Raw genomic sequence first — 26,988 nt, 5'->3', positions numbered from 1 at the left:
TTATTAACCAGAGAAAGAAAGCAATCACTAGGATTTCCCCCTCAAGAGGAGAGACATAAGAGTTCTCTGAAGGAGATTAGTCTCCAAGATGTTTGGTAAACAGTGAGTTAACCAGTTTTGTAAGATGTGGAAGGGATATGTATGGAATAAGTACCGCTGTATGTTCTCATTACTGAGAAACCACTCAGTCTTTATTTTATGGCACTTATTCAATGACATTAGCTTTTTCAGTTCCCTGGCTGCCTTGGAAGAGAGACTGTTCCTGACTGACAAAAATATTTTGTTCTATTTCCAGGTTTTTAGCCTTTTTTTTTTTTTTTTTAAATACCTTCACATTACTTAAAATAGAATGCATGACTTAGGTAATTTTTGAAAATACTTAATTTGTCTCCTTTTTTGACTGATATATACTGAATTCAACTTAAGAAACAATGTTTCTGTTCACCCAAAAATGCACTTTTAAAGTAAATGATAATTTATTTTGATGTAGTTGAAATTAATCTCCAATAACTTTCTTAATTTCTCTGCACTGGAAATAGGACAAAATTACATGCATTTGCATTACATTCATAATAAATGGAGTAGGTTTTTTTAGAATTAAGATTTCACGTAGACATTTCCTTTTGTGTTGTCCTATAAAATAAATAGATTATTTGAGAAATGTTTTTAAGATTACTGAAAATCTTCAAGAAGTAATCTCTTTTAGGAGTTATGTAATTGGTCCTTATACCTATCTATCTATGGAGTATTTGAGACATTAATTTACCTACTAATATATGTGAATTACCTATTTCTTTCTAAGCTTCATATTGGGATAAAATGTTTGTGCACATGTCCCACAACGAACGCTGGCATTTTTCCTTTAAGAAGACCTATATTAAAAAAATATTTATAGGCTATTTGCAAAACTGGTACCTTGTTGTGCTGCCTAGATTTGGAGTAATTTCTTTTGGAGAGCTTAATGTGGAGACTATTGGAGGAAAAAGAAACAGATGTACAGAGTAGTTTCATGGCCTTGATCAGTGATCTCAATTGGAAAAAAAAAAAAGAATTTTTGTTTCTCCCTGTTTACTTATTGCCTCTGATTTTGGTAAAACCAAGCTAGTGTCAACAATCTGTTTATTCCCTTATATTTTAATTTTGAGATTGTTCACTGCAGTTAATTATTCTAAATATTAAGATGTAAATAATTAAGTAGTTTATGCCAGCTACATTTTCTAAGGCATTTCATATAGGGTTGGTGTGTGCTAGAACCATCTATGACAGCAGTACAGATCTGAGCCAGCCAGAACAAAAAGAGCAGTGAAGGTGCAGCTCTGCAGCCTTCAGACATGGTTAGCCCCCAGCATGTGCTCAGACTCCCCGGCACAAACTCACACCACTACCTTTGCTGCCAAGTCTTGCATTAGCTGCTGCTCAGCTGCATCAAAATAAAACCACCTCAACTGCCTATATGCTATAATTGCACCTTAATGACCTTCATACAGCAATGCTTTCACTTTCTGTAGAGAATGCTACATTTTTTTCTAGGGCCAGAAAGTATGTGACTTGTTCAGAGCTGCTAATGTTTGTTTAACTGTTTAGGAAATCTACATAACCAAAATATGGTCCATTTAGTTGTGTCATTACAAAATTAGCTGCCTGTTTGCACAGCCATTATCCCAGGGATGCTCTGGGCCAGAGAGCAGCAGTGCTAGCCAGGCATCATTAACTGCTGCCACCCCCCTGTTCCACGTGGACACCCCCATACACCAAACCCCAACAGAAATCCTCTCAGCCTCTTTTCCTCTGGAGCCGGACGTTTCTTGTGTCTAACTCAGAATCCCAATGGCACTGCCAAATGCTGTTCTCTGCTAAATCTGTATTAATTAGTATTGAGAGAGGAAGATTCAAATCAATGCACCTTTCAGCTTTGATAACACAGAGGCTTTAGATAAAAAATAATTAAATGCCCAGAGCCCTAGAGACTAGAGACCTGACAACATTGGTAAGTTAATTCTGTGAACTAGTCTTCCTGGAGCATCTTATTAAGGGTTGATAGAATTATTCACAAGTACCACAGCAAACTCCTCGTAGCACACAAACTAAAATACATTGAAAAGTACCTACTAATTTTATCAACTTTAATAGAGAAGATGGGGGGTTGAATTTTGCACTCATTCCAGTTCCTATCCATCCACTTAAAATATTTCATATGAAATTAAATTGTACCTTTAGTTATTTTAAAATATTATGCAGTCACAAAAGTTTTGGTTTCTGTGATGTCTAAGTGAGTAAATTCTGAGATTAGTTGCTCATTTTCAGTTGATGTAACTCTTTTATTGTCCCATTAAGAATGCTGAAAAGAGTGCCTGTTCTGCCATGCAGCGCATTGACTATGAATAATTAATACTGGTATCAGAATGTAATTTATAAAAATATACATTAGAAATTAGTAAATTATTCAGTTGCTTAATTAATCAAGTCCTCAGACTTCCCAGCTGAGAATTAAAAAACCAGACAGATTTGAACACACGTATTTGAGTTTAACTGGCATTCTGAATGGCAAAATAGACATTGAACTGCAATTAACCAGCTGTAACGGGCATGGTTTAAATTTCCTTTGTTGTTTTTTTCAAAGTGATAAGAAAAGCTCATATCATAGTTCTTTAATCATTTAGCCACTGTATATCATTAACATTTGATTATACAAATTGCTTATAAACACTGTTCCACCTACTGATTTGAAAAATAAATCATGTATGTGTAATTTCACCTAGTGTGACTAAGAGTCATCAGAGGGTTATATAGAAATAAGGAAGCTTATTATTTATTGCTACTTCTTATATTCCTTATAGTGATCATTTTTCTTGCATACTTGTTAGACATTTTCTCCTAATTGAATGCTGCATTTATCTTCCACTTCCTCTGTAATTTTAAGAAAGTAAGGTTCAGATATCTTCTTGCTTTAGAAGTTTACATATCCTTCCATAGCTGCATTTAACACATTGAACACCTTATGATACGCATGTGGTTGCATTACCTTTAAGTTTCTTTTAACAGAAAAAAGTGAGTGTAGTTAACTCTCTTGTTATAAAGGTGCACTATAAAGCCAAGTAGCTCTTAAATCTTTTGGTGAGGAAAGGGTGAAGACATATGAAGGACTGGGACATTATTTTAATTAAAAGAAAATAATGTAGGTTACTTCGGCAACTATTTGTTATACTGTGGGTGCAACTCGGTGACTTCAGAGCATTTGTGATACAGTGGAAATTTAGTGGCTCTGAGTTTAGGGAGCTGGGGTGTGAAAGGTGCACACAGAGGAGCTCACAGTCCTGTTCTAAAAAAAACATGTTATTTTGAGCACCAATAATGTTTTGATGCTACAATAGGGTTTTGGATGATATTTTCTTTCATTTAATACACTAGTAGAACTGTGAATAGTATGGTCCTTGCAAAATATATTACATATTGAATCATTGTATAGAATGCATCATAAAATTAATAGCAGTACTACTGCAGTAGAAGCAAAACAGTACTGCAAGGCTCCACAGAGACATAATCTTTACTCACAAAGTTCAATATTCCTTCAATTTTCAATAATTTTCTTTAAAAAAATCAATTAATATCTATACAACAGATAAATTCTTCTGTCAGTGTGCACGGTGATGCCATTAATGTTAGCTGATTTACTCCAAAGCTAAGGTACAAATAATTTAATCGGTGTGCAATTATTCATTTAGTACAATTTCATACATTTGACTTTCCTCATGTGAGTAGTTGCATAAATATGATTTGTGAGAGTACAGTCATTCTCCATACAGTAAAGTGGATAGCACAAACAGTTCAAAAAGAATAATTGATTAAAAATGAAACTTAAGTAACTATCATGTTAAAATTGTGTCAAATTGTTGACTGAAGCAAACCTTAATGACCGTTTTAGGGATTCTTGGGTGGAAAAATAGCTTATGTTGTTAACTACAGCTAATAGGTTACAATATCAACAGATCTTTGACCACAGTAGTGTGAACATTACTTGGCTAATACATGTTTGGGAAGTCAGCCATAAAAAACAAAGTATTCATTGCCATTATAACAGCAACAACATCACTGTACACTGAATTCACAATAACATGATTTTCAATGAAGAACAGCTGCATTCAGGAAAATAAAACTTCCAGCAAATAAATAACTAAATATGTATAAGACCATCTCATTGCTAACAAGTCATCATGAACAACTGAAAAGAAAAAGATAAAATTTCTAGTAGCTAAAGCATGAAGAATTGGAACAAAGAATAAGCTGATGAACTGTCTGAGTTACAAATTTATGCTCAGTGACTTGCCATTGTAATGAAGTGGGATGAGTGAAATGTGGTTATATTTGACATCTCATTGGATCTATGTTATCCTAAAAGAGACTACATGAGTTTTTTTGCTGAAGAATTATGATGTGCTTTTCTCTTGACAAATGATTTGATTTAAATTTTGAGATGCTTGAAAGTATTTTTTAAATTCCTAAGTGGCCTCTCCAAGTACAGAAAGTACAGATATGCTTTTATAAGAATAAAAGTTGTAACGTTGTATTGTATGGCCCATATTTTGCCTTAAATATGTGCTCTGGAAATATTTTTAAAAGGTTTTGTGTGAGGTATGTCTTGTCTAAACTTAAAACCCCACTTTAATTCCATGGTGAAAGCATTATGATCTCTATAGTGTATGTATTTATAACCATGACCAGTCCATAATGAATAGCTACCTAAGCTATCTATATCTGTAATAAATACACTGCAACAGGACCAGATCTGTAGAGTGAAACAGTGCTGAGAAAGTGACAAATCTGGGGAATGGGAGATTGCTTTGGGTGGGCACCGTGCTGGTTGCACGGACCATAGCTGCCCTCCAGCAGCAGAAGCACAGGGGAAAAGATCCAGGCTAGATTAATTGGGAAGAAATCAGGTCTGCACTCCGAGATTGCTCTGGCGTATGAATCAAAGCACAATGGGAAATCCACAATGGGAAATCCATCTTAGAAAGGCACCTCTGATCTCATCTAGAACTTGTCCCTATACACTTGTCCCTCTGTGCCCATAGTGTCATTACACATCAGAATTCATTGCTGGCACAGAATAGAAAGTGATTTCAGGATTTGCATGAACAGATGGAAATAGCGTGATAATAATTTTTTTGTCTGAATGAATTTGACCAATAGATTATTTTTTTTTAAGAAGTGAAAAATATGGGGAATGTTATGTATCAATTATACTTCACCTTGTAGAATACTGATTAAAATACCTTGTTTTCAATTGGTTTAATTTCACTGCATGTTAAATATTCAGATTGAAATTTTCATGCTAAGTTAGAGGGAAATACAATGTTTTATTTATGTTTGGAATGTTATAATAGCCGTTCGACTATTAAGGTCTTGTATTGTCATCTTTTGGAAAAATGACTTGATAATCAATGAGTTAAAAAACTCGTCCATGTATGACCAAGTTTAATGAATGTACAGGTATCTCAGTATTCCTATGATCACTTGTTAACATCTGGTAGTTCATTATTTCTTCAGAAACTGACCTTATCTGAGATGCCATGTAAAGCATAAATGGATGAGCAAAAAATTTGCAAAAGCCATAGTGGAAGCCAGTGAAATGCAGTGAGAACAAAATCAGAGTGCAGAGCTCAGACTGATGAGGGAAACATTGTTTGATTGAAGCCTTTGGGAATGCAAAATTAATTTAATAGTTAAAAGTGAGATATTTTGGTGAAACTGCATGAAAAAGGAAAGCAGCACATGTGAATTGGTATTTGCACATTATATCATGGCCAATGGTATTACTCTTGAAAGAAGTAAATAGGACCTGAGATTATATAACACATAGACAGATGTAAATGTGAAACATTCATTCTTTAGTGATTCCAAAATAACTGATATTTTCCTCACATTAATTACAAGTAAAAAATTATCCTGAAGTCCTAAAACTAAGAAATCGTCAAATTCCAACCTATTTTCTTAGAAACTAACTTCTTTAAAGTAAAAACTTTCATAGAAAATATAATAAAAGCAAAAAGAAGCCAGTTCTCAGAGGAAAAATACACTACCTGGAGAAGAAATGCAAGCATGCCAATTAAAGTAAATATCTTGTTCAGATTTATGTACTCAATTTTTTTGGAGGAGATCTCTTGTCTTAGTCCTGTATGGAAAAAATGTTTTCTCACAGAGTATTTGTTATGCAGTGATGATGAAAATGCTCTGTCTTTAAAAATCTAAGGTTTCATGGTTAACTGATCACAAGGGAACAGGAGTGTAATTTTAATAATTAATATTCATGGGTTTACTCTTAAAAAAAATCTAGTTAGTCATAAATTGTGTTAGTAACAATAAGTTATTGAAGAATGTTCTAGGTATTCTTTGGTATCTACTACTGCAAAAAAAATAGAGCCATAAAAAAATGAAAATATCATGTTCTGATACTTCTGTGCTTTTTAAGTGTAATCTTTTACTAGCATGGATTGTACTATTTAAGTCTTATAGTTAAAAGTCATATTAACTTAAGTAGCTTGATGACATGCATCCCAGGCATAGAATATGATGATAGCCTGATAGATTCCTGTTGCTTCCACCCACCCCCAAATATAGTGTTCTATAAAATATTTATTTTTACTCTTGCATGCAACATTTTATTTCAATAATGCCACTACAGCGTGTGTGTCTTTATTTATTATTTCTGTAAATCTCTGGAGTGTTTTTTTCCCCCCACAAATCCTTATCCCTCTTCTTGTCTCCCACTGTCACATTGTGCTGTCTATCCTGAAATGGGGTAAAAGCCAATATCTGTCAATCCAGATTTAAATGAAGTTTCCTTCCACAAAATGACAGTATAGTACTAGGAAACATTTTCAAAGTTTGGAGAAGGCCAGACAGGCTCTCTTGTTTCTATGGCAACACAATGGTGTGTGTCTAGTTCAGCTATTTTCTCCTTTTCTGATTTTACAGATAGCTGTGATTAATCCAGTGAAGTTTAATATTGTCAAACATAGAAGAACTGTAAACCCTGGTCTAATCAGAAATAGTAATCCATAAAGGACAATCTGATATACACAAAAAATATATAGGGAAAAATTCAGTTGTGACTATTGATAACATGAAGACAAATACATAAATCGCTCTGGAGCTGCAAAATAATTCTGAGTGCTCCAGCTTTACATTGGGCTAATGGTTAAACTATATTTTAGGTCAGAAGACTTCCTGTGGTATATCCTTCCTTCCTGCAGTATATCATTTCTCCACATTGTTGATGTGCCGCCTTAAGGACCACCAAGTTCTCTAAACCATGCGGTGATCCCCACTTGTATGATGTGAAGTACTTTAGAAGTTTCATAGAAGTGTCAGTAAACTCCTGACAGCTGTATGCAGGAGTAATTTATGTTGAATGAGCAGTTTATGCATCAGCAGAGCTAATCAAAACACTTTTGTTAAAAGGCTTTGACTTAAGCTTTCATGTAAGAATTGAATCTAAATGGTAAATTTATGGTTTCACATTGAAAACAGAAAATTTTCCTAGTGCTTTTAGATTTTTTTAAATATAAATTCTAAATTTTATCCAAAAAGCAGAAATATTTGTTACATCAAAACCAAAAGAACTACTTGAAGTATATCTCAGACAAAACACATTGTAAAAATCCGTATAAAATAATTGGTATTTTTACCAGTTTTTAAAATTAATTTAAAATTGAGACTGGTTGTGATTGAGCTCAAAATGCATGTATATATTTGAATAATTATTATAAGATAAAAGATTTAATCATATTAATTTCCATTTTATTAATATTTTAGGATCTTAACAAGAATGAGTAAACACAACACCATACACTGCCCTTGCAACTTGGTTACTCAATTTTAATGGCTCTACAGAGCTTCATTTACATAAGAAAGGAACATTTTCTCTTATTTTTTATAGAAAATAGGACTAATTAATGCTGAGTTGTATGCTAGAAACACAAGGTTGCAAATTTCTACCTCTTCTAGCATGAATTCACATGCTATTGTAAAGTACCATGTTTACTTGAGTCTCTGCATTTATAGTTATATACATTCATGAAGTGTTGACTTGAAAAAACCTAATCACAAAACTACATCATGCTTATAAAAAGAATTAATGTCTTGAGTGTTATGTGTATTATTGAGACTTAGGGAAACTTCATTGTTTGACAGATGGTTTGACACCCACATTAAGAAACTCATAATTCAATCTCAAAAAAAAAAAGTAAGGAAGAACATATGTGTTTGTTGGAGAAGAAAAAAAAAAAAATTGTATCGATCATTTTTTGTCAGAGCAAGCACATATGGCAGTTCCATTTTCTATCACTTACCATTTACTTTCTATTTAAAATTCATATGTCACTAGGCAAGGAAAAAAGTTGGGTATTAAAATATAGAAAAGATTTAACTAAGAACAACCACTGCAAGAACTTTATACTGATTGTTCACGGAAATTAATGGCCATCCAATTAAATCAAACTTATTCATCCCACTCAATCCTTGCTTTTGTTTTCTTTACATGTTCCTCCCATTGGTAGTTACTGTTTTATGATTATTTCCCAACCATCTGTTGTGTTTCCTTGAGCCAAAATAATTTCCCTTTATGATTTCGTGAGTAATCATGTATGCAGTATTTTCATGCAATTATATGTCTACTTGCTAATCCTAACTCCTCATTCATGTGTAAATACTCACTGAGTAACTGGAACGATTTGTGGTTTAAATTTCTAGTGAACAGAAATCTATATGCAAAATTTCAAACTTCCAATTGTTATCTCTTTGCATTGTTATGAATGTAATGATAATTAGACTTTTAGTCTAATTCATATCTCCAGATACCAAAAGGCATATGTAGGTTAGATGGATATAGCTGCTGAATGAAATGGAATGGAACGTGTATCACAGTAAAGGTGGTAAGATGTTGGACATCTTCAGAGAGTGCACTGGGACTGGAGAAACGCAAAATGTAATTCCAAGCTTTTGACAGTGGCAAAATAAAAGTTTTTTAAATGCATGACAATACTATTTTAAAATCTTTGAAATTAATTTGCAGGAGTATCTACATTGCATAGATATTCCAATAAATAGTCTCACAGTAATTTTTGTTAAAGGGATATATTTGCTGTAATCTAATATTCAGAATAAATTAAATTGATAGCAAACCAGAGTTTGTTGCTAAAACAGTCTCATAAATAAATCTATGCTATTTATCTGATATTTTAATGGGAGAGGAAAGCATCAGAAATCTGGCTGTGATGGTTCTTATGCTGGGTTGAAGAACTGACCTCTCATCACTTTTTCAGGACAAACAGGGCATGGTCAGGGCTTTGTAGATTAGCCAGGTGAAAAAGTGATACAAAACAACAGTGCTCTTACAACATCCCATAGGATTTCCTTTGCAAATGTAGTTGTAGTTATTCTGGGCAAACAACTTGTAGCCCCAAAGCTCCTAGGAAGTGGAGAGAAGTTTCTTGAGTCCTTTGTCTTTATCCAAATCAGTCTGTCTTGGATAAAACTCAGTAATGTCATATATTGCAAAAGGATTTCTGAAACATGGTTTGATTATAAATGCACAGTCAGTGATCTAAGAAGTGACATGAGGTAATTCTAAACAGGAGCAAATGTTACCAGCGCCATGTGGGGTAACCACACCTAACTGGTTTGTGACAACCTGCAAAGAACACACACAAAAATCAGCAGTTTTCAGAAACTGTAATCCTAACTTGAGATATATGAGAATTTTTTCAGCGAGGAAAGCATGCTCACATTTGTCAATCATATCATTAATGTATATCCATTCTGAAGGCACTAAATCATATAGCTGGTATATTAATGAATAATACATCATTATTATTTAAAGTAGCAATCCAGGTATGTTTAGTCAACAATATGAAATTGTCTGAAAGATGTGCTGCACAAAGTCCCTTCCTTTTGTCATGCTTTTAAAAAAATACTCAGATTAATGATGTTTTAGAACAGCATTTGTTCTGATTGGTGGTTTTAATGTCAGTGGTGATGATGTAATCCCTTACCTGTGTACGCCATTACATACCCATCTCTGTTAGCTGGTTATAGGCAACATTCTCATTTCAAGAGCTTACATACAGCAAAGTAGGAGGTTGTTATGCAGGCTTTTTTGTAGTCCAAAAGGTAAATGTATAAGTATTTTTTGTGTCTTGCTTTATTCTTTCATTATGAAATAAAATAGCCAAACTCTTACTGTCACTTCTTCTGACTTGGTGCTCAGAGACACAAACAGCTTGGTATTAAAGTGCTTTTCAACTTTTTATATGGATGTCAGTCAAATTTCATTGACTCAGTTTTCATTTTTAATGTAGTTTTCTTTTCCCTGGCTCTTTTGGGACATGGACATGTTTAAATTATTCATTAGGATAAATGCTTACCTGTTCTGCATTTCAGCAGAACTTAAGCAGGATTCTCTCCCTCCTTCTTTGGAACTCTGAAATTCAGGTTTTATGTTCAGGTGTTGACGCTTGAGCATAAAAGTTTGTTGGCCATGTAATGGTCTTAATTATTTAGAATCACTTTATAAATGGTTTTCTTAAAAATGCGACACCTAAACATACCATCTAATTTGCTCTGTTAGTTGCAGACCTCGAGGAGAGTAGCCTTTCACATTGATTTTTAGATCTTACGTTTCTTAATTTATTTTCTTTGAAGCTAGTGCACTTTTCAGGATGTTACAATTTTAAAGTTTATTCAATAAAACAGATGTTGTGTAGGTGCTGCCAGTAGGCAGAAGGTACAGAATTGGAGGTTCAAGGGTGTAAAATGTGTTTCCATGCTCGTAATATTATTTGTACCAATAATTAAGAGTGTTCATCCTAGAAAGTGTATATGTGATATGGTGTAAACCTCTAAAAAAGGATGTCACTTTTGCTGACTAGAGGTATAATAAGCAATTCATTTACTATTTCCCTAAAATATGAAGTCTTCATAGTCTATGTAATCAGCTGAACTCTCCACTTAAAAAGAATAATGATGTTTCCACATCACCAGCACCGCCTAGAACTGATGCTAAACCAGTGGCAATGTGGTCCACAGTGCTCTTAACTACTTACCACCTTCGATGGTCATCAGACTTTGGCTTCTCTTGTGTTTACACTTTTTTCTTCCTGTCTGAAAAGACTACTGTTTTATCCTTAGCACAAGTGAGATCAGATCCTGGATACTCAGAATCTAATATCCAGACTCTAATATTAGGCTTAATATATTATAATAATATATATTAATATATATTATATTAATATATATTAATAATTATATGTTAATACAGCTCTGTGAAGAAACCTGGAGAAATATAGGGTATTTCAAACTACCATACACTCCATATAGTTATTAAATCTATGGAGTCAATCACATTTTTTTTCCCCAGCATAAAATATATTGACTACCTGAATTAGAATTTTATTTCAAACAGCTATCATAACAATCAGTATTTTACACTCTCCTGTTCTAATATGTCCACTTAATCACAACTTTATTTTTTACCGACAACCAAAGTCAGAACTTGAATAGCTGAAGCACTGCACAAATTCACTATTTCTGAAGGTGTTTCAGGCTGTTGGCTTTTCTTCCACTTCTGCATAACAAAATCTAATACATTGTTTTAATTTATTTGAAAAAAAATATTTTAATTTGTGCTGCCACAGCTAGAATCACTTCTAGTAGCCAACCTGGTGAGTTTAACAGCTAGCAAGAGATTCTCATTACTACACTACAATTTGCAGTGGAAATATCAATGCTCTTCATGTTCAAATCTGTCCCTTATATAATGGGTTTTTGTGCTGTGTAAAATTCTTTATGCGTGGGTGAGGTAAATGGCTTTCTTATATGAATATAGTACACGTATCATCCAGTAGTAAAATTCACATTGATTCCAATGGTCTAAGCTCAACCCTATAAATGGTCTTATTTGTTGATCTAGTTAGTATCATAGAGACAAAGGGTATATGCTCGAGCTGCCTTTTTCTACTTCTTTTACATGTATACCAATCAAATATTAAACTAGAAGTTTAATAGTAAAACCTCAAATCTTTACTCTGCAAAATATTATTTTCACTATTTCTATCCAGTAACTCTCCACAACCACCTTCCTTATGTGTGCTCTATTACCTTTTATAGTAATATAAATAGAACAGAACAGTATTGATTCAACAATCAAAAATATGTGTTCTGTTGGTTTGTCAAAGAGTTTCTTAAGCCCTCACCCCCAGCAGTGAGAGCAACTAGACTAATCATGTCTGTGTTCTTTTAGCCTTAAAAAAACAAACAAACAAACAAACAAACAAAAACCAACACACACACAAAAAAAGGGGGAATAAAAGAGCGTTTTCTTATGCTGCTCAGTATATGTCATCCCTATAGCTGGAGAACCAAATAATGCTAGCAAAGCCAAAACAGAATAAAAATAAGGAAGATGGAAAACATTAGGATGCAGGACACTAGATAGTACTTTGCTTCACCCTGTACTATGTGACAGGAATTGTGAGCAGGCTGATCAGGCTCACAGTGGAAAAGTACTGTCTGCTTGAGCCAACGAAAGCAGGATTCCCCAGCCCTGTGCAGCTGTCAGGCTTCTCACCTGGAACTTACCTAATTTTTAGGGTTTGCTTTGCAGCTCATGTTTGCCACTGTTTTTATGCATATACATGTCTAGGGGAAGGCAAAGGGACGTATTTGTTTCTTACAGTGAATTCATATCAATTACAAACTTTAAGCTTTTCCTGAGGGTGTTACCAAACATGCTCAACTTGTTGCAGAACATTTTATTAAAATTTAAAAGCCTTAAATGGCAATATATACTTGTATTGAAAGCAGAGATAAAGGTGATGATCTATAATTCCTATTTTATCAGGTGTGTTGACAATACAGAAATTAAAAAGATTGAGGTTAGGGTGCACCTGAGTACATTTTTACACTAGTTTCCTTCAGGGAGATCCATAGGCCAATCTTAGGATGCTTGAGCCAGATATATTGCTGAGGTATGTGTGAAAGGATTTAGGATCCTGCCAACTTCATAAATCCGTCATTCATGTGGATACTACATCTGAAATTTGTCATTTTATTAAAAAAAATAAAACGCACTGAAGACCTCTATTGTATAAGCCCAGTCAGCACCTATCCCTGCGCTTAGGTAGTATTTATCAACTGTGCCTTAGAACAGCCCATTTCTCCTCCTTAATTACAGCAACTTGAGAAGGACTCTGAACATTGGGCAAAATACAACTGTGGTTCAAATTTGTATTCATACTGCTTACAAGTATCCACAAAGTAGCAAGTGCAACAAATACATTTTATGATAATATATATTTCAAATACTTCATTCTTAAACACTACGTATGAAATTTTTTAAAACGTTCAAACTATTATGTTGTGCTGCACTGTAAAGTGTGTGTGCATTGTGTACGTGTCTGCACAAGAGCGGAGGAGGGAAGAGAAGAAAACGTGCCTCCTTTACCCTCTATTAATCACATTTTTATCTTAAACAGTTACAGGATAAAATACAGTGAAACGGCCATAAAACTAGCTATCTCTCTTGTAGAATGAGCAGAAGAAAGGTAATTTTTGCAAAGTGCTCTGAAATTGGAAAATTATGGGAGGCTGAGGTTTACTGATATAGTTTAACACATGCAAAGGCTTGTAGGCAAAGAGTATCTCCTACTGAAGTGTTCCTTGCACAGTTTCAATTTTTATACAGTTATAATTTAAATACACAACTTTGACTTATATTAATAACATGATTAATATTTAACTTCCTAACAAAGCATTCAAAGACTTAATTGTATGTGCCTATCACAAGAATAGCAGGTGACAAAAGTTTTCATTATTATGTGTCTAAAGTAGTCAAGTGATTTCCAATCCTTTTCCTTTAAATGGCATGCTTCTGTCTGCCTCTATTGTCTTTTCTGAGAGCATGTGTGAACAGAGCATTGGGATCTAATGTCACACAACACATACCAACCAACTTAGTACCAGCTCAGGTGCCAGCCACAGTAGTGAGCGGCACCACACTGCCCTCTCTTTTCCCCTGCCAAGAGCTGACCTGCGTCTCTATTGTGCAATGTCCAGATTCGACATAATTTTAATCTAAAGATCAGGTATACAAACACACATCTCTCTCTTATTTTTACTGTGTACTGTTTTAAATATAAAATTCCTATAGGGAATTCTTAGAAACCCTTATAATGCAGTAAAACCTTCAGTTAATTGAAGTCTGTTAGCAGGCTTTTTAAGACTAATCACTGCTATGTACTTGACAAATATATCAGGATACTGTATTCACAGAGCGAAGTTGATACCGTCATTCATTATTTTATTACTTTACATTAAACAAATTGTTCCAGCAAAATTAGAGTTCTATACGTCATGAAAAAAAAGAAAGTCATTTGCATCTCTTTGTAGGGAATGCAGGATTAATGTCATCAAACACTTAAAAACTCTTCTACTCAGAGTCCTTAATTCAATGTAAGATAATTTACAGGGTAAGAAGCAACTTCTAGACTCTGGAACAAAAGCAGCCGGAACATTTTACCCATTAGCAACTGCCTATTTCTGCAACTTGCTTCTTGAAGGGGAACTAGATACACTAACTTTTAGACATCTTACATTTGAAACTGAGCAAATAACTACACAAAATCATTGTCTTTGTGTTGTTCTGTTTTTAATAATGTGCTGAGAGTGCTATGAGCTAGCAAAAAAATAAACAAAAGAAAAGCCATATTTGTACAGGGATGCAAGCATTTATAGGAAGAATAAACATCTTATGACTAGAGAAAAACAGTGTATGTTCATTTTATATATATGTACCGGTATGTAATTCAAAAAGGGAAGATGAATAACACCGTAGAAAACCCTTACATTAAAAATAAATATGGTCTTTAGATCTCATGAAGCAGTGTGTTTTGGCACAAAACTAGAAAAAATCCTCAACATGAGTTAGTATTGACCCAAGCCCTGTAACTGAAGAAACTTGGGCTGACATGAGACCAGTATTTGGTAGAACAGAGTTGTCAAAATCATGTTTTAAATAACTCTGCATTTGTTGTTGCTCATGAGAAAGATGCCATGAAGAGATTCAGCTTTTCATCTTTGAACTGAAACCTCCAGTTCAGACCTGATTTTATTTTCCATTTGCATAGGAATGTGATAGTTGCTTGTCGGCATCACAGAGCACTGCATGATTCAGCACGATTTCTTCCTAAGGGAATGGCTGACAAGGGCTGAATAAATAGAGGCATTTTCACATACACTGGCAGAAACCTGCAAAAGTCTTGGCTGAACTCTCTAGGGCTGGCAATGGCCATTAATCTTTCACCTACATGAGCACTAAGACTCTATTAAAGGGTGCTTTTTTGCACACATACACACCGTAGTACTTCCAAGCACTTTTGGCATTGGAATTTATATTATCCTTTAGGCAGTAAAATGTATCCCAGCAATCAAACCTCAGGGTATTTCTCAGATATTTTACTTTAAATTTTTCTAAGTGTTGTGACAGATATTATTATTATAGACTAAGACATAAGCATGCTGCTGCAACTCTTTATTGCTACATCTCTCTCACCCATTAAACTGTAAATCTTCTTGAATGATGTCAGAGCTGTTTCTCAGATGGCACATGGAGACTGAAACTAGAGAGTGATGAGCAGCACCCCTCTGTCCTGCTTCGCTACTCTACCTAGCAGACATGCCAGTGTTCAGTATTTCCCAGTTTGAAGCACCAGTTTCATTGCCCTCTAGCAGCAAACTTGAATTCAGTTGTTAACAGTCTTCCTATGGCCAATTTGCAGGAGAGCTGCTCCCTCTGCTGAGTTTTCTGTCGATCGTCACCGGCACCTGATGTCCTTCCTCACCATGCTCGGCCCCAGCCCAGACTGGAACGTGGGTCTGTCTGCCGAAGACCTCTGTACCAAGGACTGTGGCTGGGTTCAGAAAGTTGTTCAGGATTTAATACCCTGGGATGCTGGCACAGACAGTGGTGTTACCTATGAGGTGTGTGAACTACTTGTGATATATTCATAACATAAAGTTTACCTTAAAGCAGTAAAGCATTAAAGATACTTGATCCTTGGTAATACCATATTTGCCTTTATACTACTCTAGTAAAAATTTTGCTTAGAATGAATTAGAAGTCATTTAGATAGATGCTAGCTACTGCTGGTCATTGTCTGAATTCCCTGAGCGTGATTATTAATGGGACATTACATTCACTTGGGATATTATTATTCACCTGTTGAATAAATGGAGGACTTCATTTTCTCAAAGCTAAGCATTAAGGTGTCCAACCTCTTTGATGCAGATCTGTGTGCCATCAGCAGCCACATCAACCTGAGTTTTCTACTGTTTCAACCCAATGCCAACTGTTCTGTTTGGCACAGAAAAATTAACTATTCCTTACAGCAGGGATTGAAACCCTGGACTTCTCTTCGCTACGAAACTCTAAAATCATCCATTTTCTCTGTCTCCATCACTCTCTCAGTCTAGGAAGAGGCTCACATCATCCTCAGGTAAACCCCTGGTTTTCACCAAATGAGTTATGTCAAATTAATGAAGAGGTTAGGTCTCCATAGGTGACAAGTGTACCTATGCTGTGTCTATACAGACAGTATAGACAGCTGGGGTTAGACAAGATTAGTCACATCCTCTAATACCACGCATATTCCCGTTACAGATGAAAGATTGTTGGGTTTTGTCTTTCAGACCTGGACTCTTTAGAACCTAAGGAATTTCTCCAATTATAATGCAGCTCTGGAGGCATACTGAATAGGGTTTTTTTATTAGTGTAGTTATCTAACCACACAACAACGCATACATTTTGTTCTGAACCCAGCTTCAGGGCTGAATCCCAAAGTGTTAGAGAAGTGCTTCCTGACAAAAAAAAAAAAAAACACCACCACCACCTTACTCTTAAGTATGAATGTACCGAGTTCATCTTATATTGGAATTTCCCAATTTAGCATTTCAGAGAATTTTAATTTCTGCAGATGATTTGTATTATTAATAATAATTACTAGGGGGGGTGTGTAACAGTTTTTTTTTCTTTTTGATTGCAGTCTCCTAACAAACCTACAGTGCCTCAAGAGAAGATCAGACCACTTACAAGTTTAGATCATCCGCAAAGTCCATTTTATGATCCAGAAGGAGGATCTATCAAGCTGGTAGCCAGAGTTGTCATTGAGAGAATTGCACGCAAGGTATAGTATATATATAAATTCTCAAGCAAGTGAAAAACCCAACTTCATAAACCAAGAAAATCTTCCTCTCCCCTCCCCCCAAATGTACATTCCTTAACCTAGATACAAGATAATGACCGAAAAGAACTAAAACTGTCTTAAGGTATGATTTCTCCTACTTGTGGTAATCACTGCATCTGCTTAATTGAGGATTTTTAAAATGTATGCATAGAAATTAGAAGAGCAAACAGTGCTGTAGATGCAATTGTACCTCACAGTATACTGGTTTAGCCCCTCTCACTGCATAAGCATATGAGTTTCCTGTATCCAATCTCCACAATAATTTCTTTGCAGGGGGAGCAATGCAATATCGTACCTGATAACATAGATGATATTGTGGCAGATCTAGCACCAGAGGAAAAAGAAGAAGGTACATTTTAAATTAGTCTGTGCTGTATTAATTTATATTTTGTTCCATTCTCCACTGTCATTTCTATATAAAGTACAAAACTGATTTAGGAGCAAAAGTCCCATTTAGTGCCAAAAAGTGATTTAGGTTTTAATCTTTTCTGGTATCTAGTATTAGCCTTTCTTTATACAGCAAATAAATTGCATGTATACATGGAATATGACAATAACAATATAAGCTATAAAAGAGAGAAGACTTTTGGGGTTCAAATATTTATATTTTTTTTTTTAAGGAAAGTTGGCAATTAGTCTTTTTTTTTTGTTTTTTTCTTATAGACTAAAATGGAGAAGATAAAACGCAGGAGGAAAGAATGTATCCTATTAGCATCTAAAGTAATCACCAGCCAAGTAAAGAGAAGCAAATGGAAGACTATTTTTAACATTCACTGAATTTTCTTACTTTTTAGATGACACCCCTGAGACCTGCATATATTCAAACTGGTCCCCATGGTCAGCCTGCAGCTCTTCTACCTGTGAAAAGGGCAAGAGGATGAGGCAGAGAATGCTTAAAGCTCAACTGGACCTCAGCGTGCCCTGCCCAGACACCCAAGATTTTCAGCCATGCATGGGTCCAGGCTGCAGTGATGAAGGTAATCAAGAGGAAAGGGTGGAGGAATAGAACGCCTTGTAAGGTTTACTCTTCCTTTAAAGTTCTTAAAGCTGTTGGCTGCTGTAGTATGGCCTGAGTTATGGCAAGCAGAGGAATAATTGCTGAAGAATACAAATTGAAGCTGTCTCTGGTCAATTCTGCAGTTCATCTGAGTTGCTGCATCAAGTATGCAGAAGTATAAAGGAAAGGAGTAAAGTAAGTAATAGAGGAAAGGACAGAAAGTGAGAGGCAGCATAAAAGTGATACTGCACACAAATGGACAGCTACAGATTTATATGCGATTCTGTCAATATTAGCAATTGAAATGGTTCTCTGTATTTTAGATGGTTCCACTTGCATGATGTCTGACTGGATTACATGGTCCCCCTGTAGTGTTTCCTGTGGAATGGGAACGCGATCTAGAGAGAGATATGTAAAACAGTTCCCTGAAGATGGCTCTATGTGCAAGGTGCCTACTGAAGAGACTGAGAAATGTATTGTAAATGAGGAATGTTGTAAGTATTTTATTTAGCTTTGCAAAATCCAGCCAATAGCAGGAGCACCGCTCAAACGATTTATATGAGCTCTACTAGTGAACAATTTTCTCTGTCCATTGTGAACAGCCCCTAGCAGCTGCCTTGTCACTGAATGGGGAGAGTGGGATGAATGCAGTGCTAGCTGTGGCATGGGGATGAAAAGACGACACAGAATGATCAAGATGACTCCTGCTGATGGATCCATGTGCAAGGCAGAAACTACAGAGGCAGAGAAATGCATGATGCCTGAATGCCGTAAGTGTCTATGAGTTTATCCCCTCTAGTATAAAGACAGGCATCATTTCTGACACATTGCTTCATCACACAAAGAAAATAGCTAAACCAAAAGCAGTGTTGCTTTTTTCTTGTTCTCCTTAAAATTAGATCCCTTAGAGAATGTGCAGTAAATACCACATTCACCATTAGGATGAGAGTATCAGTAAAAAATATACAGTGGTATTCTAGTACTGTATTAGCCATACAGTGATATGTTTATTAGCAAGCTATACCTAAGCAACTCAGATTTATGCAATATGAGGTATATTTAACCATAAGGCTAGAACAAAAGAGTGCCCTCTCCTTTTAGTCCTTGAACAGTTCAGAAATTGAAGTGCTCTTTTTGTGCAGTCAGCCAGTCTCGCCTTTACTGTGACTATTAATATTGGTTTTAATTTCTTAAGAAATGTTAAGATTTTCATGGGAGACAGAAAGAATTAAGTTTAAAAATATTTTTAGTAGCTAAAATGTGAAAGTATCACATTTTAGACTATATCAATTTGGCTTTCAGTTCTGTCCACTGCAACAATACAGGTTTTTTTACTGGAGTTATGATTGAAACATACTTTCATAATCTATTTATTCCAGAAGCACTGGACTCCGCAAATACAAACAAGCTACTGAAAAAGATAACAGATAAAAGCAAGCAAACCTTTCAATTTATTATAGTGTTTTCTGAGCTTCTTCAGCAACAGCATTCAGCTTATGATTCATGTTGTCCAAAGTGACAACAAAGTACAATTGGTTGATGACGGATAAAGCATAGTACATTTTCCACCTGTACTATTTTCAAAATGCATACCTTCATAATTTGTGTATAACAAAAATTCATTACATTTTCATATTAGATACCATCCCCTGCCTACTCTCTCCTTGGTCTGAATGGAGTGACTGCAGTGTAACATGCGGGAAGGGAATGCGAACCCGGCAAAGGATGTTGAAATCTGCTGCCGAGCTTGGAGACTGCAACGAGGAACTAGAACAAGCAGAAAAATGCATGCTGCCTGAATGCCGTAAGTGTGGGAAAATGTCTGTAAACAGGAGGCTAATTATGTGGGTTACAGCTACCACCATTTTTTAGCACTGTTTCTTAGATGCTTAAAACAATTTATTTTTCTAAGAAACATTATTATATAGACAATTATTTCCTGCTTGTCTTTGGTTATGAAACATAATTTGAAAATTTTAGATAAATGCTTTCTGAAATTAGGAAATTCTTGCTTTCCGTCCATGAATTACTCCTAAGTCTACCCACAGGGGAATCAGTAATATGGGAGTTTTATCAGCTGGGGATTTTTCTTTTTAATTATTGTTTTTTTAAATTATTATTGTGCACTTTTGGCTATTCAGCACTGGAATATGATCATGTCCTAATTTCAGCTTGCCTTACTCAACTCCATATTGATGACTGATATTGCTTTGGATATATGGTTTCTCCATATTTAACACAATACCATAACTTTAGGCAATAGTTTGTGCAATTCTTAATAGTAAATAAATCAGAATTATAAACCCTATTTTTTACTCAAATGCAGAATGGCTGCTTGTGAGGAAGGAAGGAAGGATTAAAATCACCTCTGTGATTCTTTTAGCTCACACAGCACAAAAGAGGCTCCATTTGATACATCTCTGAACTGTATCGTAGCCTTTTTACTGATCTACATCCCTTCGCATCCTGGGATATTATATGAGCCAGTCAATGATGTGGAGACAGCTGCATTGATTTTTTTACCTTACTCCACTAAAATCTCCCCACTTCTTGGGTGGTGCGAGTTTCTAGTTGCTTTGCAGTCTTTGTGAAGCATGATAGCCTAAGGCACTGCTGAATGAATAAGATATGATTGCTTTCAGAGTACTCTTGCCAGCTGGTTTACGAGGCTTTATTAAGTAATTATATTATTTTTCACAATATGTATTGGCTAAAAAAGGCTTTTACACTGTAATTTGCTAATTCAGCTTTTCATAAATAATGTGAAACATCATTTTGATTATTATTCACTAGGGCTGTGAGTTTTAAGAAGTGCTGAAAAATGAAAACTTTTAAGACATAATGGTATTAGTAAATCTTGCTTATGCATAACAGTACCAGTAAAGCAAGGCTTAGATCTCAGAAGTACCAGAATCTTTGTAAATATAACTCAATTTTTACCAGCTCTTCATTATAAAATAGACATATGGGTGTACAGAATGGAAAATTTAAGAAAGCAGAGGAGAATTATAAGTTTTTTTTGTAATTTTAGTGATCTGGCAGCACCACTCTTAAAAAAAGAATGAGGAAAGTGTCAAATAATGGTTCTGCTATAAATGGATTCAGAAAATTTTGACATGTGGCCTCACAAAGCTTGATGAAAAGACTGGAGGCTTAAGTTGCATTCACGTATACAGGAAGTAAAAACTCACTATGCACACCTGTGTGTTTCTTCTTGACTGTATGTTTAGATCTCATGGCTTTCATGTTATATTTCTCATTCTTTGCAGCTATTGACTGTGAACTAACAGAGTGGTCCCAGTGGTCCGAATGCAATACCTCATGTGGAAAGGGCCATATGATCAGGACAAGAATGATTAAAATAGAACCACAGTTTGGAGGAACAGCGTGCCCAGAAACTGTCCAACGAACAAAATGTCGAGTAAGGAAATGTCTGAGAGGCCCAGGTATGGAAAAAAGGCGCTGGAAAGAGGCCCGGGAGAAAAGGAGAAGTGAACAAGCAAAAAAAAATATAGATGGCGAGCAATATCCAGGTGAGTGTGAAACCAGGTTTTAGTATGCTCAAGTCTATTTGTCTTTTCTGCATAACAGGATTTTTTGAGCAGTTCCAAGTCATGCTGCAAGAACGCTTTCAGCATTTCAGTCTAGAGAAAGCTTTAGCAATGAAGTAAAGCATAGCCGCTTTCTGTGTTTGCCTGTCAACAAAAATGTGTGACATGTTTTATGGCACAAGAGACAAAGGGTCACATCTGTCCATGTCTCATCACTGAGGTAGTTTCTTCACTACAAAGCGTAGAATGTGAAAAATCTAGAATTTTGTTCTGGCAAAGGACTGACTGCAATTTCTGCAGACCTGGGTGATAATCTTTGCATCCAGTTACTTTTGAACTTTGAAACTAGTTGTTCCTGGATCCAATATTGAAGTTCAAAACTGAATTGATTTCCACCTCAATAATCTGATTTAGACTCAGACTGCTCTGAGACACCTGCTTGGACTGCTTTTTCAATAAGGGACAGTATTATCAAGCACTGTTGCCTCAAATAAATAAAGCATAATATCTTTTGGTATAGTTTACATTATCTGGATATGAATTACTGCTAAATTGTGGTTCACACTTTTCCAACATTTAACAGTGTCTTATTTTTAACTTTTATAATATAGACAATAAATTTATTTTTAATACATTTTTTCAGTGTTTGATAAATGTACCTTGATTATACTTAACTGAGGTTTCTTAATTCCTACTGTGATAAACTGGCAATATGCTACCTTAGATTCAAAAGATGTAAGTGTGCACACATGCATAGTGGTACACATATTGAGATATGTAGGTGAGACTGAAATACTAAAAAACTTAATCAAATTACTTATTTTTTCAGTTTGTAGGCTGAAACCATGGACTGCTTGGACAGAATGTTCTACACTTTGTGGAGGTGGAATTCAGGAACGCTACATGATGGTAAAGAAGAGGTCCAAAAGTACTCAGTTTACTAGTTGCAAAGACAAAAAGGAGCTAAGAGCATGTAATGTTCATCCTTGTTAACAAAACACAAGGCTTCCAAGTGATGCACTCTGAGCTAAATGGAAAGTCAACCTTGGTTTAGTTTTTAAAACAAAAAAAAAAATATAAAGTGTATATTAGTTTTCATTTTTGCAGTGTGGTTTGCTTTTTAGTCTTGCTGGTGCAAGAAATATATTTTATAAATATTTCCTCACAGATTTATGCTGAGAGTAAATCTTTGGTACTCCAGCCAGCCCTTAATGCATAAAAATAGTAAGTCATTATGAGTCATTTAACTAAAGTACAGACATATCTGTGGACATGGAATAGCCATATAGAAATACTACTTGTAAAGACACGGGATGCATGCATATTAACATAACTAAGTGACATGTTTCATATGTGGGAGAATTTCTCTCTCAATTTGATTTTAAAAATCCAAAGCAGTGCCTACGTGATAACACAACTATGCCAAGGAGTAATTTCAGTAATGCTGGTTCAATAATATTAAGGTGCATGTTTATCTTTTTACACTGTTGGGTTAAGCTGATAGTTATAATAATTATCCTATATACTTTTTTTCACATGGATGCTACAGTCCATGCAAAATGGTCTTTGTTTCTTTAAAACTTAGAAAGGAAATAATTTGTGCAGCTCAATAGTGATGTCTGCCCACTATATAGTCACAGTCAAAACAGCACACAAAGAAAATGTGTGAATGTCAACATATATTTAGATTCCATATTCTTATATTGGGTCTATTCACTGCCTCTCAAAATGGATACAGAACTAATAAAAATTGGTCCAAACCCAGAGAGCCACAACAGCTGTGTCACAGAAAGACTTCCTCATGAGACACACTAAAAAATTAGATTCAGTTTCATGAGAATGTTAATCACAGGCAAAGAGAGAAGGAGGTTTATAGTACAAGACTGGTAAAGAAAAGGTGAGCCAAATTCTCATGCATCACTTATAGCAAACAAATGGAAGGGAGCCTCTGAAAAGAAACAGTGACAGTCTCTTAAAATACTGATTACAGATTGACACAAGAATATATTTACAGCAGTGCCACTTATGTTTTTTCACTCAGAGTATAGGAGGATCTAAAAATCATTAAATTTGTGGGAATTACTAAATTGTAGTTATACTAGCCAGAATAAATGTCTTCCTTGACCACTTCAGCAATCAACAAACTGCCTGAGATTATAAAATAACTCCTCACCATTTTAATTAATTGCTATTTTACATTGTCTCCTGCAGAGTTTAGCTCTCAACCTTACACATAATCTGGTGTAGGACCAGTGAGACATTGGACTTCACTTGCTATTGGAACATAACATTGTCATGTAAATTTAATAATATAACATTAAAGATGAGAGGTGAAGGTGATGGGTTATCTTTTGGTTCAGGAAAGGCAGGATACACCTATCTCTCTACATAAGTATTAACAATGCACTGAAAATAAAGACTATTGATGCTGACTCTTAAAACAAGCTTGAGAGAAATGAATGGAGAAAAAAATATTTTATAGTCTCTTTAAACCAGCCTTAGATAATTTACTCACTTCCTTAACACTTTGTCACAATCCTGAGAATCTGACACCCAGATATTAAGTGTCTGCATTTGCTGTGAACCACAACCCACCGAGGCTGTTCAAGTTCACCATCACTGCCTTGGGAATCCTGCCATTACCTCCCTGTACCAGAACGGGCTAGACTGGCTGGTTGCATTACACTGTGGGGCTTTCCATCATCACTTCTCCACTGAACACTGCAAGGGCTGCTCAGGACTTCCACAGCTGTCACATCACTCCCCCTTGAGGTATTTTACTGGCTTTTTTAGATCTGGAATGGAGGGAGGGCCAGGGAAATAATGGAACCATCTGCAGTATTAAGCTTCTTCCACCGCTGCTAAATGAAATGGGTGCGAGCCCATAGTGAACCAAACCAGGAGAAAAAATACAAGGTTTAATGCTAAAACCAAACATTTTACATTTTGTACAGCTTGGCTCATTTAATAATATTAATTCAGATAGTTTGCCTTCTTGTACTTGTTGAAAAATTCTGCGGTTTATGTCTCTGTCACTACAGTGTAGCAGCAAGACTGTCCCTAAATAGTATATATTTATGACCTTACCTTGCACATTACCTTTCTATCACCAAAAAAAAAAAAAAACAACCCAACAAAAAAACCCAGTGGAATGATATAGATAGTGAAGGAGTGACCAGCTGAGCATATTTCAAGTGAAGAAACAGATGGCTGCAGAGAAGGGCTACAACAATGAATGCCAGGCGCTCAGCCAGGGCAGAGCTACATATGCAATCAAGACCCACACACCACCTATCTTTGTAAGCTGCTCTTGCTGAGCCTGACAGAGGCTACCCCAGCTGAGGCTAATTGTTCAGAAAAATAATCTTTCACTATGAAATGTGTGTGACAGAGTGGCTTTTGTAGGCTTGTATCTCTGAGAGTTTGGGGCAGAGGGAGCAGAAGGAGGAAGTTCCTTCTGAATGGAAAGAATAATGCCATGAGTTTATGGATTTTAACTCAACAACCCTTACCCACTTATTCAAGCTAATCTTGCAAAACCGTGCCTATTTCTGCAAATAATCAATTAAAATAATATTGTATTTTTATGTTTGTTCCAGTTCATCAAGCTGTTTTGTCTTTTAAATACTCCCTTTGCCAGAGGCTACATAGTCTAAATACACATTTAGGTACATAGGAAATATACAACATCTTTCTGAACATGCCCACAAAATTGTCCATTAAAACAATCTGGCATTCCTTTCAGTGTGGTTCTTACTAATTTGATTCTCCATATACTTTTTTTCCTCTTAGGAGGCTATTCAGTGTGATTTCCAGTCATTTCTCTTAGGCTCATTAAAGTTATGAATGTTGGAATTTTTTTTTTCCCCCTACCTTGTTAATACATTCAATGACAACATAGATTGCACTGGGTCAGAAATGTGTGAACATTCCTACTTAGGTTCAGCCTTTCACACTGTTTTTCTGTTGAAACATTTTACAAATCATTTGTCTGTCTTTTAACTTGATACAAAAGAAATATTTAAGGTTGTTACATTTTTTAAAAAAAAACACAAACAAAAACAAATGAAGAAAAAATAAGAGGTTGATTTTCTACTCAGAAAAAAAAGCTCTGATACACAATATGTAGAAGTATTGCATTGTTACTGTAAACTTTCTAGTAGTGTAATAGCCACTGATTATCAGTCAATAAAAATGAGAACTGTTATCTCTCTTATGTCCTGAATAATACTGCTGAACTGAAAGCACAGATGTCACTCCAGTTTTGTAGACCTCAACAATCAGATCTTAGCATTGTGTGTATCTTATTTTTTTTCTAACATACGAACTGTAGAAGCTTTACACATAGTAAGAAAGAAAAGTTAGGGGCTTAACAAATGTACAGTAGGACTCTGTGTCTGCAGCATATAATTTAAACAAAATTTTGTTTGATCGCATTTTTAGATTTCCTTTGTTGTTTTTGTTTGCTGTGGAATTATGAAAAAGCTACCATGAATATTTCTTACCAAAGTCTTGTGTAGATGTTTTGTAGCTGTCTAGCTAACACATTATTATTATTTTGGAATAAAGACATCTTTACTATGAATTTTACACTTGTATGTGATTCTGTTCAACTAATATGACTATGTACACCAAAAAACTCCCACGCTTACCAATATAAGGAGTCAAGTCACACTCTTATTTACATTTCACTCCTCTTCAAGCTAACAGGATATCAGGAGTGAGCTGGATTTTACTAGAGCCAGTAATTCTTTCCACTTGGAAGTTATTTGCATGAAGGTTTTTGTCAAATAGTTTGTTGCTCTTTAGAAATCACAGGGTAATTTATGTTTGTTATTCAAATTACCCTGTATTACTCTCAGGCAGGTTTTGTTGCTGTTGTTGGATTTTAATAAAAGCTATCTAAAAGAACACATTTTAAAGCCTGGTGATACACGAACGGAATTTAATGAAAGTGTTAAAAATTAACTTTCAAAATTTCTGAGATTCTGTGAAACTTTCAACTGATAATTTGTGCTACTAGAAGACTATTTAGGTGCAAGTTTGAGTAGATCACTGATAATTACAAAGAAAAGCACAGCATTAAGGGCAAGCCACTCAGCAAAGCTGTTGGTGTAGAAATGTGACTGTAAGTGACACCTTG

General features: G+C 35.2%; 1 protein-coding gene across 1 annotated transcript in view; it reads left to right on the top strand.

Moving 5' to 3' along the window:
• SPON1 (spondin 1) overlaps positions 1-26,430 on the top strand; it is a 192,893-nt gene extending 166,463 nt beyond the window's left edge. Inside the window, exons 8-16 of the mRNA XM_033006905.2 lie at positions 15,834-16,035; positions 17,097-17,237; positions 17,571-17,646; positions 18,092-18,274; positions 18,618-18,788; positions 18,897-19,064; positions 19,934-20,098; positions 21,564-21,827; positions 22,675-26,430. Of these exons, the coding sequence (XP_032862796.1) occupies positions 15,834-16,035; positions 17,097-17,237; positions 17,571-17,646; positions 18,092-18,274; positions 18,618-18,788; positions 18,897-19,064; positions 19,934-20,098; positions 21,564-21,827; positions 22,675-22,838 (1,534 nt within the window). The 3' untranslated portion in view covers positions 22,839-26,430. The remainder of the gene's footprint in view (positions 1-15,833; positions 16,036-17,096; positions 17,238-17,570; positions 17,647-18,091; positions 18,275-18,617; positions 18,789-18,896; positions 19,065-19,933; positions 20,099-21,563; positions 21,828-22,674) is intronic.
• Positions 26,431-26,988: the final 558 nt, after the last annotated feature.

The sequence above is a fragment of the Tyto alba genome, unplaced genomic scaffold (assembly GCF_018691265.1).
Source record: "Tyto alba isolate M040663 unplaced genomic scaffold, T.alba_DEE_v4.0 Super-Scaffold_8, whole genome shotgun sequence".
NCBI classification, from domain to species: domain Eukaryota; kingdom Metazoa; phylum Chordata; class Aves; order Strigiformes; family Tytonidae; genus Tyto; species Tyto alba.
This window is presented reverse-complemented; position numbering and strand designations above follow the sequence as displayed.